This window comes from Patagioenas fasciata, chromosome 37, assembly GCF_037038585.1.
Source record: "Patagioenas fasciata isolate bPatFas1 chromosome 37, bPatFas1.hap1, whole genome shotgun sequence".
In the NCBI taxonomy this organism is placed as follows: domain Eukaryota; kingdom Metazoa; phylum Chordata; class Aves; order Columbiformes; family Columbidae; genus Patagioenas; species Patagioenas fasciata.
This window is the reverse complement of record NC_092556.1, coordinates 436,415-458,054: the sequence shown is the minus strand read 5'-3', so window position 1 is coordinate 458,054 and position 21,640 is coordinate 436,415. Positions and strand designations below refer to the sequence as shown.

Below are 21,640 nucleotides of genomic sequence, written 5' to 3'. Positions count from 1 at the left end.
CCCAGCGTACACCGCGCACCGCCCGCCATCTTGTAGCAGCGGCCGCCGCCACCCGGCGCGGTGCACGCTGGGAGTTGTAGTCCCCCCGGTGCTTGAGGCGCATTGGCTGATTAAGGGGGCGGGACTACAACTCCCAGCGTGCCCCGCGCGGCGCCGCCATCTTGTGAGGAGGCCGGAGTGGGGGGGCGCCTAAACTTCTCTATATATATAAAATATTACGTAAGTATTAAACTATTTATGTATAAAACCACACATATAAGGGGGGGAGCTACGCCCTGGACCTATAGCCGGGCCAATTTAAGGGTATTTTCGCTATAGGGAACCAAGTTTTGCCCACAGCCCCTTCAGGGACCAACTCAAGGGCGTTTCCCTTATAGAAACAGAAGTTTAAACGTATATAGCACATAAAAAAGCGCAAAAACACCTAATTAATGTATACATTGTGTGAATAGGGCGGGATTTAGGGCGCTATTTCGCATTTGGGGGCAGATTTAGGGCGTTTCCCCCCTAGAGCAGCCACACTTAAGGTTTAATGTATATAGGTTGAATGTAAACGCGTTTAAGGGCGCGTTGCCTATAGATTAAGGGGATTTAAAGGTGTGGGTGTTATAAAGCGGCACAATTAGGGGGTTTTTGACTGATAAATAGCGATTTTAGGGGGTTTTTCGCTATAAAATGTATAGAAATAGGGATAATGTGGCATAACCCCCCCATTAAGGGCGTTTCCCCTATAGAAAAGCGGATTTAAAGTCGTTTTTCCCCTATAGAAGCCCCAAATCCGCCTTAAAATGGCCCATTCGGGGCCGTTTCCCCCATAGGGGCCTCCCTGGGCTGGGGGACCCAGGCGTCCGGGAAGGGACCCAGGCGTCCGGGAAGGGACCCAGGCGTCCGGGAATGGACCCAGGCGTCCGGGGAGGGGCCCCGATTGGGGGGGGGGGAAGCGGCTGAGGCGCCATGGACGGACGGACGGAGGTAACGGGCGGGACGGACGGACAGCCGGGGGCCTACGGGCACCCTATGGATCCTATGGGGACCCCCAGCCCCCCTATGGATCCTATGGGGACCCCCAGCCCCCCTATGGATCCGATAGGGATCAAACTGCACCCCTGTGGGTCTTATAGGGACCCCCTATGGATCCTATAGGGACCCCCAGAGCACCCCATGGATTCTATAGGGACCCACTATGGGTCTTATAGGGACCCCCACACCCCCTATGGGTCCAATAGGGACCCCCAGACCCCCCTATGGATCCGATAGGGATCAAACTGCACCCCTGTGGGTCCTATAAGGACCCCCTATGGATCCTATAGGGACCGCCCATGGATCCTATAGGGATCCCCAGACCCCCTATGGATCCTATGGGGACCCCCACACCCCCCTATGGATCCGATAGGGATCAAACTGCACCCCTATGGGTCTTATAGGGACCCCCTATGGATCCTATAGGGCCCCCCAGAGCACCCTATGGATTCTATAGGGACCCACTATGGATCTTATAGGGACCCCCAGCCCCCCTATGGACTCAATAGGGACCCCCTGACCCCCTATGGGCCCTATAGGGACCCCTTATAGATCCTATAGGGAGCCCCCAACCCCTTATGCATCTTATAGGGATCCCCTATGGATCTTATAGGGACCCCCAAACCCCCCTATGGATCCAATAGGGACCCCCAGATAGACGTATGGATCCTATAGGGACCCCCTATGGATCCTATAGGGATCAACCCCCCTCACCATGGGTCCTATAGGGATCCCCAGACTCCCCTATAGATTCTATAGGGACCCCCAGACTCCCCCATGGATCTTATAGGGATCAAACTGATCCCCTATGGACCTTATAGGGACCCCCCCAGACACCCCTATGGATCCTATAGGGACCCCCTATGGATCCTATACGGATCAAATTCCGCCCCCCATAGATCCTATAGGGACCCCCCTATGGATCCTATGGGGACGCCCAGGCCCCACTATGGATCCTATAGGGACTCCCTATGGATCTTATATGGATCCCCAGAGCCCCCATAGATCCTACAGGGACCCCCAGACCCCACTATGGATCCTATAGGGACCTCCTATGGATCCTATAGGGACCCCAAGACCCCACTATGGATCTTATAGGGACCTCCTATGGATCCTATAGGGACCACTCGACCCCCCTGTAGATCCTATAGGGACCCCCAGAGCCCCCTATGGATCATATGGGGACCCCCTATGGATCCTATAGGACCCCCCCAGAGCCCCCTGCGGATCCAATAGGGATCCCCAGAGCACCCCATGGATTCTATAGGGAACCCCTATGGATCCTATAGGGACCCCCAGACCCCCCTGTGGATCCAACAGGGATCCCCAGAGCACCCCATGGATTCTATAGGGACCCCCTATGGATCCTATAGGGACCCCCAGACCCCCCCGTGGATCCAACAGGGATCCCCAGAGCACCCCATGGATTCTATAGGGACCCCCTATGGATCCTATAGGTCCCCACACGCCCCCATTGCAGGTGCTGCTGCTGACGCTGGTGACCCTGGGGACACTGGGGGGGGGACAACCCATCAGCCCCCGAGGTGGGACCCACGGACACGGGACGGACAGGGGACGAGGGGACAGACCATGGGGACAAGGGGGCAATGGGGACAATGGGGACATTGGGACAATGGGGACATTGGGGGCAATGGGGACAATGGGGCAATGGGGACAATGGGGCAATGGGGACATTGGGGACATTGGGGGCAATGGGGACAATGGGGGCATTGGGGGCAATGGGGACAATGGGGCAATGGGGACATTGGGGGCAATGGGGACAATGGGGACATTGGGGGCAATGGGGACAATGGGGACATTGGGACAATGGGGACATTGGGGGCAATGGGGATAATGGGGCAATGGGGACATTGGGGGCAATGGGGACAATGGCGCAATGGGGACAATGGGGGCAATGGGGACATTGGGACAATGGGGACATTGGGGGCAATGGGGACATTGGGACAATGGGGACATAGGGGGCAATGGGGGCAATGGGGGCAATGGGGACAATGGGGGCAATGGGACAATGGGGAGAATGGGGACAATGGGGATAATTAATGGGATAATGGGGATACTGGGACAATGGGGACAATGGGGGAATGGGACAATGGGGATCAATGGGGACAATGGGGGCAATGGGAACAATGGGGATAATTAATGGGATAATGGGGTCAATGGGGACAATGGGGTCAATGGGGACACTGGGGGCAATGGAACAATGGGGTCAATGGGGTCAATGGGGACACGGGGACACTGGGGCCCCCCCAATGACCCCCCCGTGGCTGTGCCAGCCCCTCCCCCCTGCGAGGTGCCCCCGCCCCCCCGCGACTGCCACGACATCCACGCGGGGGGGGAGCGCGAGGACGGCGTCTACCTGGTGTACCCGGGGGGCAGCGGGGCGCCCCCCCTGCCCGTCTTCTGCGACATGAGCACGCTGGGCCACGTCTGGACGGTACGGGACCCCGGAGTGCCCCAAGGGACCCCGGAGTGCCCCACGGACCCCGGAGGGACCCACGGACCCGGGGGGACCCAGGAGTGCGGGGGGGACCCAGGAGTGCGGGGGAGAAACAGCAGGGTAGACCTGGTGGCCCTGGGAGGGTCCTGGGTAGACCTGGTCTGCCTAAGGGGTCCGTGTGATATAGGGGGGATGTAGGAGGTTGGGGGAGACCCAGGAGTGGGACCCAGGAGTTTGAGGAGGACCCAGGAGTGCGAGGGGGGACCCAGGAGTTCAGGAGGGACCCGGGAGTGCCCCAGGGACCCGGGGGGGCGGGGGGGACCCAGGAGTGCGGGGAGGGACCCAAGAGTTCGGGGGAGAAAGGTCGGGGTAGACCTGGTGGCCCTGGGAGGGTCCTGGGTAGACCTGGTCTGCCTAAGGGGTCCATATAATATGGGGGGACTCAGGAGTTCGGGGAGGGACCCCGGAGTGCCCCAAGGGACCCAGGAGTGCCCCACGGACCCCGGAGTGCCCCACGGACCCGGGGGGACCCAGGAGTGCGGGGGGGACCCAGGAGTGCGGGGAGGGACCCAGGAGTTCGGGGGAGAAAGAGCAGGGTAGACCTGGTGGCCCTGGGAGGGTCCTGGGTAGACCTGGTCTGCCTAAGGGGTCCATATAATATGGGGGGACCCAGGAGTGCCCCACAGACCCGGGAGTGCCCCAAGGGACCCCGGAGTGCCCCACGGACCCCGGAGGGACCCACGGACCCCGGAGGGACCCACGGACCCGGGGGGGACCCAGGAGTTCGGGGGGGACCCAGGAGTGCAGGGGAGTAAGAGCAGGGTAGACCTGGTGGCCCTGGGAGGGTCCTGGGTAGACCTGGTCTGCCTAAGGGGTCCGTGTGATATAGGGGGGATGTAGGGGTACGGGAGGGACCCAGGAGTGCCCCAAGGGACCCAGGAGTGCCCCACGGACCCCGGAGTGCCCCACGGACCCGAGGAGACCCAGGAGTTCGGGGGGGACCCAGGAGTGCGGGGGAGAAACAGCAGGGTAGACCTGGTGGCCCTAGGAGGGTCCTGGGTAGACCTGGTCTGCCTAAGGGGTCCATATAATATGGGGGGAACCAGGAGTTCGGGGAGGGAGCCAGGAGTGCCCCAAGGGACCCAGGAGTGCCCCAAGGGATCCAGGAGTTCGAGAGGGACCCAGGAGTGCGGGGGGGGACCCAGGAGTTCGGGGGGGTACCCAGGAGTTCGGGGAGGAACCCAGGAGTTTGGGGGAGAAAGGTCGGGGTAGACCTGGTGGCCCTGGGAGGGTCCTGGGTAGACCTGGTCTGCCTAAGGGGTCCGTGTGATATAGGGGGGATGTAGGGGTACGGGAGGGACCCAGGAGTGCCCCAAGGGACCCGGGGGGGCGGGGGAACCCAGGAGTGCGGGGGGGAACCCAGGAGTGCGGGGGAGAAAGAGCAGGGTAGACCTGGTGGCCCTGGGAGGGTCCTGGGTAGACCTGGTCTGCCTAAGGGGTCCAGCTGATACAGGGGGGATGTAGGGGTACGGGAGGGACCCAGGAGTGCCCCAAGGGACCCGGGAGTGCCCCAGGGACCCCGGAGTGCCCCACGGACCCGGGGGGACCCAGGAGTTCGGGGGGGACCCAGGAGTGCGGGGGAGAAAGAGCAGGGTAGACCTGGTGGCCCTGGGAGGGTCCTGGGTAGACCTGGTCTGCCTAAGGGGTCCGTGTGATATAGGGGGGACCCAGGAGTTCGGGAGGGACCCAGGAGTGCCCCAAGGGACCCAGGAGTTCGGGAGGGACCCGGGAGTGCCCCGAGGGACCCAGGAGTTCGGGGGGGAACCCAGGAGTTCGGGGGGGACCCAGGAGTTCGGGGGAGAAAGGTCGGGGTAGACCTGGTGGCCCTGGGAGGGTCCTGGGTAGACCTGGTCTGCCTAAGGGGTCCGTGTGATATAGGGGGGGATGCAGGAGATTGGGGGGGCACCCAGGAGTTCGGGAGGGACCCAGGCGTCCGGGAGGGACCCAGGCGTCCGGGTGCCCCCCAACCCCCTCCCATAATTCAGGTTTTTCAGAAGCGATTTAACGGCTCCGTCAGTTTTTTCCGGGGCTGGAACGACTACAAACAGGGGTTTGGACGCGCGGACGGCGAATACTGGCTGGGTGAGTCCAGTATAGACCAGTACAGACCAGTATGGACCGGTATAGACCACTATAGACCAGTATGGACCAGTACAAACCAGTATAGACTGGTACAGAACAGCGCAGACCGGGTCCCTCCCAGTCCTGGGTTTGCAGCAGCTCCCGTTGCTCTATGGGGTTTGGTGGCCTTGGTTCTGCCCCATAGATCCCGCCCCATAGATCCCGCCCCACATCCCCAATGGTGCCCCAGCTCCTGCCCCACATCCTGCCCCACATCATGGTCCAGATCCTGCCCCACTTGTCCCATCTTCTGCCCCACATCGCCCCCCATATCTGCCCCACATTCCACCCACGTTGTGCCCCACATCCTGCCCAATATCCAACCCCACTGTGCCCCATTTGTACCCCACATCCCACCCCACGTTTTGCTGCCCTGTGCCCCATCTTCTGCCCCACATCACCCCACATCTGCCCCACATCATGGCCCAGATCCTGCCCAATATCCCACCCCACTGTGCCCCATTTGTACCCCACATCCCGCCCCATCTTCTGCCCCACATCTGCCCCACATCCCACACACATCCTGCCCCACATCCTGCCCAATATCCCACCCCACTGTGCCCCATTTGTACCCCAAATCCCACCCCACTGTGCCCCATTTGTACCCCAAATCCCACCCCACTGAGCCCCATTTGTACCCCATATCCTGCCCCATCTTCTGCCCCACACCACCCCACATCCAGGGCTGCAGGCGCTACACCTGCTGACGCTGCAGGGCCGCTACGAGCTGCCCCACATCCCGCCCCACATCACCCCACATCCCGCCCCACATCCTGCCCCACATCTGCCCCACATCACCCCACATCCCGCCCCACATCCGCCCCACATCCCACCCACATCACCCCACATCACCCCACATCACCCCACATCCAGGGCTGCAGGCGCTGCACCTGCTGACGCTGCAGGGCCGCTACGAGCTGCCCCACATCCCGCCCCACATCACCCCACATCCCACCCACATCATGGCCCAGATCCTGCCCAATACCCCACCCCACTGTGCCCCATTTGTACCCCATATCCCGCCCCACTGTGCCCCATTAGTACCCCACATCCCGCCCCACATCCCGCCCCACATCTGCCCCACATCACCCCACCTGCAGGGCTGCAGGCGCTGCACCTGCTGATGCTGCAGGGCCGCTACGAGCTGCCCCACATCCCGCCCCACATCACCCCACATCCCGCCCCACATCTGCCCCACATCACCCCACATCACCCCACATCCAGGGCTGCAGGCGCTGCACCTGCTGACGCTGCAGGGCCGCTACGAGCTGCCCCACATCCCGCCCCACATCACCCCACATCTGCCCCACATCACCCCACATCCCGCCCCACATCACCCCACATCTGCCCCACATCCTGCCCCACATCACCCCACATCCCGCCCCACATCTGCCCCACATCTGCTCCACATCCCGCCCCACATCACCCCACATCCCGCCCCACATCTGCCCCACATCACCCCACATCCAGGGCTGCAGGCGCTGCACCTGCTGACGCTGCAGGGCCGCTACGAGCTGCCCCACATCCCGCCCCACATCCTGCCCCACATCACCCCACATCACCCCACATCACCCCACATCACCCCACACGCAGGGCTGCAGGTGCTGCACCTGCTGACGCTGCAGGGCCGCTACGAGCTGCCCCACATCCCGCCCCACATCACCCCACATCACCCCACATCTGCCCCACATCCAGGGCTGCAGGCGCTGCACCTGCTGACGCTGCAGGGCCGCTACGAGCTGCCCCACATCCCGCCCCACATCACCCCACATCACCCCACATCCAGGGCTACAGGCGCTGCACCTGCTGACGCTGCAGGGCCGCTACGAGCTGCCCCACATCCTGCCCCACATCTGCCCCACATCACCCCACATCTGCCCCACATCCCGCCCCACATCTGCCCCACATCACCCCACATCACCCCACCTGCAGGGCTGCAGGCGCTGCACCTGCTGACGCTGCAGGGCCGCTACGAGCTGCCCCACATCCCGCCCCACATCTGCCCCACATCTGCCCCACATCACCCCACATCACCCCACATCACCCCACACGCAGGGCTGCAGGCGCTGCACCTGCTGACGCTGCAGGGCCGCTACGAGCTGCCCCACATCCCGCCCCACATCTGCCCCACATCCCTCCCCACATCACCCCACATCACCCCACATCACCCCACATCGCCCCACCTGCAGGGCTGCAGGCGCTGCACCTGCTGACGCTGCAGGGCCGCTACGAGCTGCCCCACATCCCGCCCCACATCTGCCCCACATCCCGCCCCACATCCTGCCCCACATCACCCCACATCACCCCACATCGCCCCACCTGCAGGGCTGCAGGCGCTGCACCTGCTGACGCTGCAGGGCCGCTACGAGCTGCCCCACATCCCGCCCCACATCCTGCCCCACATCACCCCACATCACCCCACATCACCCCACATCACCCCACATGCAGGGCTGCAGGTGCTGCACCTGCTGACGCTGCAGGGCCGCTACGAGCTGCCCCACATCCCGCCCCACATCACCCCACATCACCCCACATCCAGGGCTACAGGCGCTGCACCTGCTGACGCTGCAGGGCCGCTACGAGCTGCCCCACATCCTGCCCCACATCTGCCCCACATCACCCCACATCTGCCCCACATCCCGCCCCACATCTGCCCCACATCACCCCACATCACCCCACCTGCAGGGCTGCAGGCGCTGCACCTGCTGACGCTGCAGGGCCGCTACGAGCTGCCCCACATCCCGCCCCACATCTGCCCCACATCTGCCCCACATCACCCCACATCACCCCACATCACCCCACACGCAGGGCTGCAGGCGCTGCACCTGCTGACGCTGCAGGGCCGCTACGAGCTGCCCCACATCCCGCCCCACATCTGCCCCACATCCCTCCCCACATCACCCCACATCACCCCACATCACCCCACATCGCCCCACCTGCAGGGCTGCAGGCGCTGCACCTGCTGACGCTGCAGGGCCGCTACGAGCTGCCCCACATCCCGCCCCACATCTGCCCCACATCCCGCCCCACATCCTGCCCCACATCACCCCACATCACCCCACATCGCCCCACCTGCAGGGCTGCAGGCGCTGCACCTGCTGACGCTGCAGGGCCGCTACGAGCTGCCCCACATCCCGCCCCACATCACCCCACATCCCGCCCCACATCACCCCACATCCCGCCCCACATCTGCCCCACATCACCCCACATCCCGCCCCACATCTGCCCCACATCACCCCACATCACCCCACATCACCCCACCTGCAGGGCTGCAGGCGCTGCACCTGCTGACGCTGCAGGGCCGCTACGAGCTGCGCGTGGAGCTCGAGGACTTCGAGAACAACTCGGCGGCCGCCACCTACGGCCGCTTCGCGCTGTCGCCCCACGCCGTGAGCGCCGAGGAGGACGGGTACACCCTGCACGTGGGCGGCTTCGTGGACGGCGGCGCCGGTGAGGGGCGGGGGGCGACGGGGGGCGACGGGGGGCAATGGGGGTCAGTGGGGGTCAGTGGGGGGCAACGGAGTCAATGGGAGTCAATGGGGATCAATGGGGGTCAATGGGGGTCAATGGGGTCAATGGGGATCAGTGGGGGTCAATGGGGGTCAACGGAGTCAATGGGGGTCAATGGGAGTCAATGGGGGTCAGTGGGGATCAGTGGGGGTCAGTGGGGGTCAATGGGGGTCAGTGGGAGTCAATTGGGGTCAATGGGGGTCAATGGGCGTCAGTGGGGGTCAATGGGAGTCAATGAGAATCAATGGAAGTCAATGGGGGTCAATGGGGATCAACAGGGGTCAATGGGGGTCAATGGGGTTCAATGGCAGTCAATGGGGATCAATGGGAGTCAATGGGGGTCAATGGGAGTCAATGTGGTCAATGGGGGTCAATGGGGTTCAATGTGGTCAATGGGAGGGAGATCAAGTCAACGTCAACCATGGGAATGGGACCCCAGGTCCATGGAGGGGACCCCAGGTCTATGGAGGGGACCCCAGGTCAACGTCAATCACGGGGACGGGGACCCCACCCCAACGACCCCCCCACCCCCAGGGGACTCCCTGAGCTACCACAACGGGCAGAAGTTCTCCACCTTCGACCGCGACCAGGAGTCAATGGGGGTCAATGGGGTCAATGGGGGTCAACGGGGTCAATGGGGGTCAATGGGAGTCAATGGGAGTCAATGGGGATCAATGGGGGTCAATGGGGGTCAATGGGGTCAATGGGGGTCAATGGGAGTCAATGGGGTTCAATGGGGGTCAGTGGGGGTCAGTGGGGGTCAATGGGGTCAATGGGGGTCAATGGGAGTCAATGGGGGTCAGTGGGGGTCAATGGGAGTCAATGGGGGTCAATGGGAGTCAATGCGGGTCAGTGGGGGTCAATGGGAGTCAATGGGGGTCAATGGGGGTCAATGGGGGTCAGTGGGGGTCACTGGGGGTCACTGGGAGTCAATGGGGGTCAATGGGAGTCAATGGGGGTCAATGGGGGTCAGTGGGGGTCACTGGGGGTCACTGGGAGTCAATGGGGGTCAATGGGAATCAATGAAAGTCAATGGGAGTCAATGGGGGTCAATAGGAATCAATGGGGGTCAGTGGGGGTCAGTGGGGGTCAATGGGAGTCAATGGGGGTCAATGGGGTTCAATGTGGTCAATGGGGGTCAATGGGGTTCAATGTGGTCAATGGGAGGGAGATCAAGTCAACGTCAACCATGGGAATGGGACCCCAGGTCAATGGAGGGGACCCCAGGTCAATGTCAACCATGGGGAGGGGACAAGAAGTCAATGGAGGGGACCCCAGGTCAATGGAGGGGACCCCAGGTCAATGGAGGGGACCCCAGGTCAATGTCAACCATGGGGACGGGGACCCCACCCCAACGACCCCCCCACCCCCAGGGGACTCCCTGAGCTACCACAACGGGCAGAAGTTCTCCACCTTCGACCGCGACCAGGAGTCAATGGGGGTCAATGGGGATCAATGGGGATCAATGGGGGTCAATGGGGGTCAATGGGGGTCAATGGGGGTCAGTGGGGGTCAATGGTGGTCAATGGGAGTCAATGGGGGTCAATGGGAGTCAATGGGGGTCAATGGCGGTCAATGGGAGTCAATGGGCGTCAATGGGGTCAATGGGAGTCAATGAGAATCAATGGAAGTCAATGGGAGTCAATGGGGATCAACAGGGGTCAATGGGGGTCAATGGGGTTCAATGGCAGTCAATGGGGATCAATGGGAGTCAATGGGGATCAATGGGGGTCAATGGGGTTCAATGTGGTCAATGGGAGGGAGATCAAGTCAACGTCAACCATGGGAATGGGACCCCAGGTCAATGGAGGGGACCCCAGGTCAATGGAGGGGACCCCAGGTCAACGTCCACCATGAGGGCCATTGGGTCAATGTCAACCATGGGGAGGGGACCCCAGGTCAATGGAGGGGACCCCAGGTCAATGTCAACCATGGGGAGGGGACCCCAGGTCAACGTCAATCACGGGGACGGGGACCCCACCCCAACGACCCCCCCACCCCCAGGGGACTCCCTGAGCTACCACAACGGGCAGAAGTTCTCCACCTTCGACCGCGACCAGGAGTCAATGGGGGTCAATGGGGATCAATGGGGTCAATGGGGGTCAATGGGAGTCAATGGAGGTCAATGGGGGTCAATGGGAATCAATGGAAGTCAATGGGGGTCAATGGGGATCAATGGGAATCAATGGGCGTCAATGGGAGTTAATGGGGGTCAATGGGGATCAGTGGGGGTCAATGGGAGTCAATGGCGGTCAATGGGAGTCAATGGGCGTCAATGGGGGTCAATGGGGGTCAATGGGGTTCAATGGCAGTCAATGGGGATCAATGGGAGTCAATGGGGGTCAATGGGGGTCAATGGGGTTCAATGTGGTCAATGGGGGTCAATGGGAGGGAGATCAAGTCAACGTCAACCATGGGAATGGGACCCCAGGTCAATGGAGGGGACCCCAGGTCAATGGAGGGGACCCCAGGTCAATGGAGGGGACCCCAGGTCAATGTCAACCATGGGGACGGGGACCCCACCCCAACGACCCCCCCCACCCCCAGGGGACTCCCTGAGCTACCACAACGGGCAGAAGTTCTCCACCTTCGACCGCGACCAGGACCTGTACGTGCAGAACTGCGCCGCCCTCTCCTCGGGCGCCTGGTGGTTCCGCAGCTGCCACTTCTCCAACCTCAACGGCTTCTACCTGGGGGGCGCCCACCTCTCCTACGCCAACGGCATCAACTGGGCCCAGTGGAAGGGCTTCTACTACTCGCTGCGCAAGAGCGAGATGAAGATCCGGCGCCTCTGAGGCCCCGCCCCCGCCCCGCCCCGCCCCCGCGCGTGCAATTAAACCCGCTCGTTAATTGGCCACAGGCTTCAGGAGTCAATGGTGAGGAAACATCTCAAGGGGTTGGTGGTTGCATCTCAATGGGGTTCACGGTCATTGGGTCTCAGTGGGTTGGGTTGGTAGTTATGGGGTCTAGAAGGTCAGGAGACCCCTCCCCACTCTTAATTAGTCCATAATTAACCCCCCGTTGATTGGCCAAGGGCTTAATGAGTCAATGGTGAGGAAACATCTCAATGGGGTTGATGGTTCTTGAGTCTCAATGGGTTGGTGGTCATTGGGTCTCTATGGGGTTGGTAGTTATGGGGTCTAGAAGGCCAGGAGGCCCCTCCCCACTCTTAATTAGCCCCTAATTAACCCCCCATTCATTGGCAAAGGCTTAATGAGTCAATGGTGAAGTTGCGTCTACATAGGGTTGGTGGTTGGGTCTCAATGGGGTTGGTGGTCATTGGGTCTCAGTGGGTTGGGTTGGTAGTTATGGGGTCTAGAAGGTCAGGAGACCCCTCCCCACTCTTAATTAGTCCATAATTAATTAACCTTTTGATTGGCCAAGAGCTTAATGAGTCAATGGTGGAGAAACAACTCAATGGGGTTGATGGTCGTTGGGTCTCAATGGGTTCATGGTCATTGGGTCTCTATGGGGTTGGTAGTTATGGGGTCTAGAAGGTCAGATGACTCCTCCCCCAGTCTTAATTAGCCCCTAATTAACCCCCCGTTGATTGGCCAAGGGCTTAATGAGTCAATGGTGAGGAAACATCTCAAGGGGTTGGTGGTTGCATCTCAATGGGGTTCACGGTCATTGGGTCTCAGTGGGTTGGTGGTCATTGGGTCTCTATGGGGTTGGTAGTTATGGGGTCTAGAAGGCCAGGAGGCCCCTCCCCACTCTTAATTAACCCCTTATTAATTAACATTTTGATTGGCCAAGGTCTTAATGAGTCAATGGTGAGGAAACATCTCAAGGGGTTGGTGGTTGCATCTCAATGGGGTTGGTGGTCATTGGGTCTCAATGGGTTGGGTTGGTAGTTACGGGGTCTAGAAGGTCAGGAGACCCCTCCCCACTCTTAATTAGTCCATAATTAATTAACCTTTTGATTGGCCAAGGGCTTAATGAGTCAATGGTGGAGAAACAACTCAATGGGGTTGATGGTTCTTGAGTCTCAATGGGTTCGTAGTCATTGGGTCTCTATGGGGTTGGTAGTTATGGGGTCTAGAAGGTCAGGTGACTCCTCCCCCAGTCTTAATTAGCCCCTAATTAACCCCCCGTTGATTGGCCAAGGGCTTAATGAGTCAATGGTGAGGAAACATCTCAAGGGGTTGGTGGTTGCATCTCAATGGGGTTGGTGGTCATTGGGTCTCAGTGGGTTGGGTTGGTAGTTATGGGGTCTAGAAGGTCAGGTGACTCCTCCCCCACTCTTAATTAGCCCCTAATTAACCCCCCATTGATTGGCCAGAGGCTTAATGAGTCAATGGTGAAGTTGCATCTACATAGGGTTGGTGGTTGGGTCTCAATGGGGTTGGTGGTCATTGGGTCTCAATGGGTTGGGTTGGTAGTTATGGGGTCTAGAAGGTCAGGAGACCCCTCCCCACTCTTAATTAGCCCCTAATTAACCCCCCGTTGATTGGCGAAGGCGTTAACGAGTCAATGGTGAGGAAACCCCTCCAGGGGTGGGCGGTTGCTCCGTTTATGGGGCGGTTTTGGGGACATTTCGCGGGGGTCCCGGGCGGGTTCTGGGGCGGAGTCACTGGGTTTTGGGGCGGGGCGCCCCGTCCAATCGCCTGGCGGCGGCGTCCAGGGCGGCCAATCGCGCGGCGGCTCCGCCCAGCTGCAGCAGGTTCAGCAGGAACTTGAGGGCGGCCATGGGGGTCGCGACCCAGAGGAGGAGGCGGAACAGCCCGGGGCCCCCCGGGAGCACTGGGACCAGGACGGACCAGTTCAGACCAGTATGGACCAGTTCAGACCAGTATGGACCAGTACGGACCAGTTCAGACCAGTACGGACCAGTTCAGACCAGTACGGACCAGTTCAGACCAGTATGGACCAGTATGGACCAGTTCAGACCAGTACGGACCAGTTCAGACCAGTGCCCCCCAGTCCCGACCCAGAGGAGGAGGCTGAACAGCCCGGGGCCCCCTGGGACCAGTACGGACCAGTCCAGACCAGTATGGACCAGTACAGACCAGTACCGACCAGTGACCCCCAGTTCATCCCAGTGACCCCCCCAGTCCTTCCCAATCCCCTCCCAGTTCATCCCAGTGCTCCCCAATCCCTCCCAGTCCCTCCAGTATAAACCAGTTCCCCGTAGTTCCCCCCAGTCTCCCAGTATAACCAACCTCCCCAGTATAACCAGACCCCCAGTATAACCAGTGTTCCCAGTATAACCAGTGTAACTCCCCAGTCTGACCAGTCTCCCCAGTCTAACCAATCTCGCTAACCAGTCTAACCAGTCTCTCTAACCAGTATAACCAGTATCATAACCGGTCTCTTTCCCCAGTCTCTAACCAGTCTAATGAGGCTCTAACCAGTCTAATGAGGCTCTAACTGGTCTCTAACTGGTATAACCAGGCTAACCAGTCTCTAATGGCTATAACCAGTCTCTCTAACCAGTCTAACCAGTCTGTAACTGGTCTATCCAGTCTCTAACCAGTCTGTAACCAGTCTAACCAGTCCGTAACTGGTATATCCAGTCTCTAACCAGTCTCTCTCCAGTCTAACCAGTCTGTAACCAGTCTAACCAGTCCGTAACTGGTATATCCAGTCTCTAACCAGTCTAACCAGTCTCTCCCCAGTCTCTAACCAGTCTGTAACCAGTTTAACCGGTCTGTAACTGGTCTATCCAGTCTCTAACCAGTCTAACCAGTCTCTCCCCAGTCTCTAACCAGTCTAACCAGTCTCTCCCCAGTCTCTAACCAGTCTCTCTCCAGTCTAACCAGTCTGTAACCAGTCTGACCAGTCCATAACTGGTATATCCAGTCTCTAACCAGTATAACCAGTCTCTCCGCAGTGTAGCCAGTCTGTAACCAGTGTAACCAGTCTGACCAGTCTGTAACCAGTGTAACCAGTGTGTAACCAGTCTGACCAGTCTGACCAGTCTAACCAGTCTGTAACCAGTGTAACCAGTGTGTAACCAGTGCAACCAGTCTGTAACCAGTCTGACCAGTCTGACCAGTCTGTAACCAGTGTAACCAGTCTGACCAGTCTGACCAGTCTGTAACCAGTGTAACCAGTCTGTAACCAGTCTGTAACCAGTGTAACCAGTCGTCTAACCAGTCTGTAACCAGTCTGACCAGTCTGTAACCAGTGTAACCAGTGTAACCAGTGTAACCAGTGTAACCAGTCTGTAACCAGTGTAACCGGTCTGTAACCAGTCTGAGCAGTCTGTAACCAGTTTAACCAGCCTGTAACCAGTGTAACCAGTCTGTAACCAGTTTAACCAGCCTGTAACCAGTGTAACCAGTCTGTAACCAGTCTGTAACCAGTGTAACCAGTCTGTAACCAGTGTAACCAGTCTGTAACCAGTCTGACCAGTGTAACCAGTCTGTGACCAGTCTGACCAGTGTAACCAGTCTGTGACCAGTCTGTAACCAGTCTGACCACTCTCTCCCCAGTGTAACCAGTGTGTAACCAGTGTAACCAGTGTAACCAGTGTAACCAGTCTGACCAATCTGTAACCAGTGTAACCAGTGTAATCAGTCTGTAACCAGTCTGTAACCAGTCTGTACCCAGTGTAACCAGTCTAACCAGTCTGTAACCAGTCTGTAACCAGTGTAACCAGTCTGTAACCAGTCTGTAACCAGTCTAACCAGTCTGTAACCAGTCTAACCAGTCTGTAACCAGTGTAACCAGTCTAACCAGTCTGTAACCAGTCTGTAACCAGTGTAACCAGTCTAACCAGTCTGTAACCAGTCTGTAACCAGTCTGTAACCAGTGTAACCAGTCTGTAACCAGTCTGTAACCAGTCTAACCAGTCTGTAACCAGTCTGTACCCAGTCTGACCAGTCTGTACCCAATCTAACCAGTCTGTACCCAATCTAACCAGTCTGTGCCCAGTCTGACCAGTCTGTACCCAGTCTGACCAGTCCGTACCCAGTCTGACCAGTCTGTACCCAGTCTAACCAGTCTGTACCCAGTCTGACCAGTCTGTACCCAGTCTGACCAGTCCGTACCCAGTCTGACCAGTCTGTACCCAGTCTGACCAGTCTGTACCCAGTCTGACCAGTCTGTACCCAGTCTGACCAGTCTGTACCCAGTCTGACCAGTCCGTACCCAGTCTGACCAGTCTGTACCCAATCTAACCAGTCTGTACCCAGTCTGACCAGTCCGTACCCAGTCTGACCAGTCTGTACCCAATCTAACCAGTCTGTACCCAGTCTGACCAGTCTGTGCCCAGTCTGACCAGTCTGTACCCAGTCTGACCAGTCTGTACCCAGTCTGACCAGTCCGTACCCAGTCTGACCAGTCCGTACCCAGTCTGACCAGTCTGTACCCAGTCTGACCAGTCTGTACCCAGTCTGACCAGTCCGTACCCAGTCTGACCAGTCCGTACCCAGTCTGACCAGTCCGTACCCAGTCTGACCAGTCTGTACCCAGTCTGACCAGTCTGTACCCAGTCTGACCAGTCCGTACCCAATCTGACCAGTCCGTACCCAGTCTGACCAGTCTGTACCCAGTCTGACCAGTCTGTGCCCAGTCTGACCAGTCTGTACCCAGTCTGACCAGTCTGTACCCAGTCTGACCAGTCCGTACCCAGTCTGACCAGTCTGTACCCAGTCTGACCAGTCCGTACCCAGTCTAACCAGTCTGTACCCAGTCTGACCAGTCTGTACCCAATCTAACCAGTCTGTACCCAGTCTGACCAGTCCGTACCCAGTCTGACCAGTCCGTACCCAGTCTGACCAGTCTGTACCCAGTCTGACCAGTCTGTACCCAGTCTGACCAGTCTGTACCCAGTCTGACCAGTCTGTAACCAGTCTGACCAGTCCGTACCCAGTCTGACCAGTCCGTACCCAGTCTGACCAGTCCGTACCCAGTCTGACCAGTCCGTACCCAGTCTGACCAGTCTGTACCCAGTCTGACCAGTCCGTACCCAGTCTGACCAGTCCGTACCCAGTCTAACCAGTCCGTACCCAGTCTAACCAGTCTGTACCCAGTCTAACCAGTCCGTACCCAGTCTGACCAGTCCGTACCCAGTCTGACCAGTCTGTACCCAGTCTGACCAGTCTGTACCCAATCTAACCAGTCTGTACCCAGTCTGACCAGTCCGTACCCAGTCTGACCAGTCTGTACCCAGTCTAACCAGTCTGTACCCAGTGTACCCAGTCTGTGCCCAGTCTGTGCCCCGTGTGCCCAGCGCCTCACCGCGGGGCCCGTCGCCGAAGCGGAGCAGGTAGAGCGCGCAGTAAAACGCTTCGTTCCCAGCACAGACCACGAACAGCACCGGCTGGGGGCGGGGACAGCGCCGACACGCCCCCTGAGCTGGACACGCCCCCGGCCCCGCCCACAGCCGCCTGACCCCACCCCAACCCCGTGGCCCCGCCCACAACCCCACGGCCCCGCCCCCAATAATGACCCCGTCCCCATACACTGACCCCACCCTGACTCCACCCCCACACTGACCACGCCCCCCCACCCCCAAATGACTCCACCCCTACACTGACCACACCCCCAAATCCCTGGCCCCGCCCCCAAATAATGACCCCGCCTCCTACATTGGCCACGCCCCATGACCCCACCCCACCCCTCTGACCCCACCCCCAAATCCCTGACCCCACCCCCAAATCCATCACCCCGCCCCCAAACCCCTGACCACACCCCCAAATCCATGACCCCACCCCCAAATCCATCACCCCACCCCCAAACCCCTGACCACACCCCCAAATCCATGACTCCACCCCCAACCCCACCCCAAACCCCTGACCCCTCCCCCTACCACATGACCCCTCCCCCTTGGCCCCTCCCCCAACCCCATGACCCCTCCCCCACCCCTTGGCCCCTCCCCCTTGGCCCCTCCCCCACCTTGTGTGTGTAGTAGAGGCGCAGCAGCCAGTGCCCCTCCCCCCCCACGTTCTTGTGGGAGGCTCCGCCCTCCAGGGTGGTGCTGGGGGAGGGGAAAGGGGGCGGGGTCACGGGGGACACGCCCACCGGCCACGCCCCTTCGCCCACCCCCCCCCCCATAGACCCCAGCTGGGCCTTCCCAGCACCCCCCAGTTCACCCCCCGACCACACCCCCTTAGCCCCGCCCATCCCCTCCAAGCTCCGCCCCTTTAGCTCCACCCCTTCTTCCCAACCCCTTTTAGCTCCACCTCCTCTATCCCCGCCCCTTCTAACCCCACCCCCTTTATCCCCGCCCCCCTTAGCTCCACCCCTTTTATTCCCACTGCCTTTAGCTCCACCCCTTTAGCCCCACCCCCTTTTAGCCCCACCCTCTTCATCCCCACCCCCTTTAGCACCGCCCCCTTCACCTCTCTCCTTTAGCCCCACCCCCTTTATCCCCACCCCCTCTTGCAAGCTCCGCCTCCTTTATCCCCACCCCCTTTGTCCCCACCCCTCAGCCCTTTAGCTCCGCCCCCTCTATCCCCACCCCTTTAGCTCCGCCCCCATACCTCCACCCCTTTAGCTCCGCCCCCTCTATCCCCACCCCTTTAGCTCCGCCCCCTTACCCCCACCCTCTTACCCCCACCCCGTTTAGCTCCGCCCCCTCTATGCCCCCCCCTTTATCCCCACCCCCTCTGCCCCCGCCCCTTCTGGCCGGGCCCCGCCCCCCGCCGGCCCCGCCCACCAGTGCAGGTGCAGCCAATGGCTGGCGATGTCCAGCGCCATGCTGAGCTGGAACAGGGCGGCGGTTGCCGGGTAGAGCAGCGCCAGGTTGACCAATAGGCACATGGAGCTCAGCCGGTCGGTCAGCATGTCCAGCATGGCGCCAAAACGGGTCCCTGGGGGGGCGGGGACAGCGGGGGGGCCCCCGGGTGACCCCCGGAACCAACCCCCCATAGACACCCCCTAAGGGCCTTCAAACCAGCAGAAACCAGTATAAACCAGTATGGACCAGTATAAACCAGTATCGGTCATTTCACCTCCTCAAGGGTCCTAGGGGACCCCCCAGTGACCCCCTGGCTCCCCCTTGCCCAAGAAAACCCCCATAATGCCATTCCCAGTATAAACCAGTATGGACCAGTATAAACCAATATGGACCAGTATAAACCAGTATAGGTCATTTCACCTGCCCCCTCGTGGCCTCGACTCCTCCAAGCCACGCCCCCTCCCACCTAAACCACGCCCCCTCTAAACCACAACCCCCTCTAAACCACGCCCCCTCTAAACCACACCCCCTCTAAACCACACCCCCTCTAAACCACACCCCCTCTAAACCACACCCAATACACATAAACCACTCCCCCTCTAAACCACGCCCCCTCCCACCTAAACCACGCCCCCTCCCACCTAAACCACACCCCCTCCAACCTAAACCACGCCCCCTCCCACCTAAACCACACCCCCTCTAAACCACACCCCCTCCACCTAAACCACACCCCCTCTAAACCACGCCCCCTCCCCACCCTATACATCGCAGTTACCACTCCCCCACCCCCAAGGCCCCGCCCCCCGGAAACCCCGCCCCCCAATCCCCACCCCCAAAAGCCCCACCCCTCCCCACCTAAACCACGCCCCCTCCCACCTCCCTATGTCCCCCCCCACCCCTATACACCCCCGTTACCCCTCCCCCAGCCCCGAGGCCCCGCCCCATTGCATCCCCACCCCCTCAGGCCACTCCCCCTCCAAGCCACTCCCCCTCCCACCTAAACCACACCCCCTGTAAACCACTCCCCCTCTAAACCACGCCCCCTCCCACCTAAACCACACCCCCTCCAACCTAAACCGCACCCCCCACCTAAACCACACCCCCCTCCAACCTAAACCACACCCCCCTCCCTCCTAAACCACACCCCCTCCCACCTAAACCACACCCCCTCTAATCCACACCCCCTCCACCTAAACCACACCCCCTCTAAACCACACCCCCCTCCCTCCTAAACCACGCCCCCCCTCCACCTCCCCATGCCCCATCCTCCCCCCATCCACCCAACCTACCCCACCCCCACCCCATCAGCCCCGCCCCCCAAACTCCCCGCCCCCAGGCCCCGCCCCCCCAAGCCCCGCCCACCCTGGTGGAGCCTGCGGGCCACGGCGCCGTCCACGGCGTCCAGAGCGGCGCTGGCCCCGTAGAGCGCGGCCGCGGGGCCGGGGCGCGACGGCATCAGCCAGAACGAGGCGGCCGCCAGCGCCACGCGGGCGTAGCCTGGGGGGGGGGGAGGGGCGGGGGGGTCAGCAGGGACCCCCCGAGCACCCCCTGTGCACAGAGACCCCCAAACCCGCTCTTAGAGGCGTTTCCAGTATAAACCAGCATGGACCAGTATGGACCAGTATGGGTCGTTTCAGCTCCACAAGGGCCCTGGGGGTCACCCAGAACCCCCCCCAAGCACCCCCTATGCACAGGAACCCCCAAATCCACTCTTAGAGGCATTTCCAGTATAAACCAGTATAAACCAGTATGGACCAGTATGGGTCGTTTCAGCTCCCCAAGGGCCCTGGGGGTCACCCAGAACCCCCCCCGAGCACCCCCTGTGCACAGAGACCCCCAAACCCACTCTTAGAGGCTTCCCAGTGCCCCCCAGTCCCTCCCAGTTCATCCCAGTGCCCCCCCAGTTTACCCCAGTCACCCCCAACCCTTTCCCAGTCCCTCCCAGTGCCCCCCCCATCCCTCCCAGTCCCTTCTCAGGCCCTCCCAGTCACCCCAAATCGCTTCCCAGTCCACCCAGTTCATCCCAGTGCCCCCAGTCCCCCCAGTTCCTCCCAATACATCCCAGTCCTCCCCAGTTCCCTCCCAGTGCCCCCAATCCCTTCCCAGTGCCCCCCAGTCCCTCCCAGTTCATCCCAGCGCCCCCCCAGTTTATCCCAGTCACCCCCAACCCCTTCCCAGTCCCTCCCAGTTCCCCCCAGTCCATCCCAGCACTCCCAGTCCCTCCCAATCGCTCCCAGTTCCCCCCCATCCCTCCCAGTCCCCCCCAGTCCCTTCCCAGTTTATCCCAGTCGCCCCAAATCGCCCCCCAGTCGCTCCCAGTCCCCCCAGTCCATCCCAGCACTCCCAGTCCTTCCCAATCGCTCCCAGTTCCCCCCGCATCCCTCCCAGTCCCTCCCAGTCGCCCCCCAGTCCCTCCCCATCCATCCCAGTCGCCCCAAATCGCCCCCCAGTCCCTCCCAGTCACCCCAAATCGCTCCCCAGTCCCTCCCAGTCCATCCCAGTCACCCCAAATCGCTCCCCAGTCCCCCCAGTCCCCCGGTCCCCCCGTTACCGATGACGTTGGGCGCGAACAGCAGGACGTTCTCCCCCTTCCCCCCCATGGCCCCGCTCCGCGCCGCCTTTAACCCCGCCCCCCACGTGACCGCGCCGCGCCCCGCCCTCCCCCCTCCCAGCCAACCAGCGCCGCGCTCCCCCCTCCCCGCCACCAATCAGCGCCGCGCTCACCTCCCCCCCCTCCCCATTTCTCCTTCCCGGCATCCCCCGCGCGCGGCGCCGCGGTCCCGCCCGCCCCGCCCGCCGTTCCCATGGCGACGCGGGAAGAGGCGCTGATTGACGTGAGTAAT

General features: G+C 60.8%; 4 protein-coding genes across 7 annotated transcripts in view; 3 read left to right on the top strand and 1 right to left on the bottom strand.

Annotated features, from left to right (window-relative positions):
• ELOB (elongin B) overlaps positions 1–17,815 on the top strand; it is a 47,663-nt gene extending 29,848 nt beyond the window's left edge. Inside the window, exon 5 of the mRNA XM_071801319.1 lies at positions 17,798–17,815. The gene's annotated coding sequence lies outside the window, so the exon portion shown is untranslated. The remainder of the gene's footprint in view (positions 1–17,797) is intronic.
• Positions 1–21,640, top strand: part of LOC136114196 (myosin regulatory light chain 11) — a 111,132-nt gene that overhangs the window by 45,382 nt on the left and 44,110 nt on the right. The gene's annotated exons all lie outside the window — the stretch shown is intronic.
• On the top strand, positions 846–12,024 carry LOC136114206 (microfibril-associated glycoprotein 4). Its single transcript, XM_065859531.2, has 6 exons — positions 846–972; positions 2,501–2,564; positions 3,315–3,475; positions 5,524–5,620; positions 8,927–9,109; positions 11,717–12,024. Exons 1-6 carry the CDS (start codon positions 955–957, stop codon positions 11,962–11,964), a joined length of 771 nt encoding a protein of 256 aa, XP_065715603.1. The 5' UTR covers positions 846–954; the 3' UTR covers positions 11,965–12,024.
• Positions 13,632–21,420, bottom strand: CDIPT (CDP-diacylglycerol--inositol 3-phosphatidyltransferase). Its single transcript, XM_065859532.2, has 6 exons — positions 21,349–21,420; positions 20,160–20,294; positions 18,777–18,930; positions 18,014–18,095; positions 17,357–17,438; positions 13,632–13,912 (listed from the first exon to the last, which is right to left on the bottom strand). The coding sequence occupies exons 1-6, from the start codon at positions 21,395–21,397 to the stop codon at positions 13,740–13,742; spliced, it is 675 nt and encodes a 224-aa protein (XP_065715604.1). The 5' UTR covers positions 21,398–21,420; the 3' UTR covers positions 13,632–13,739.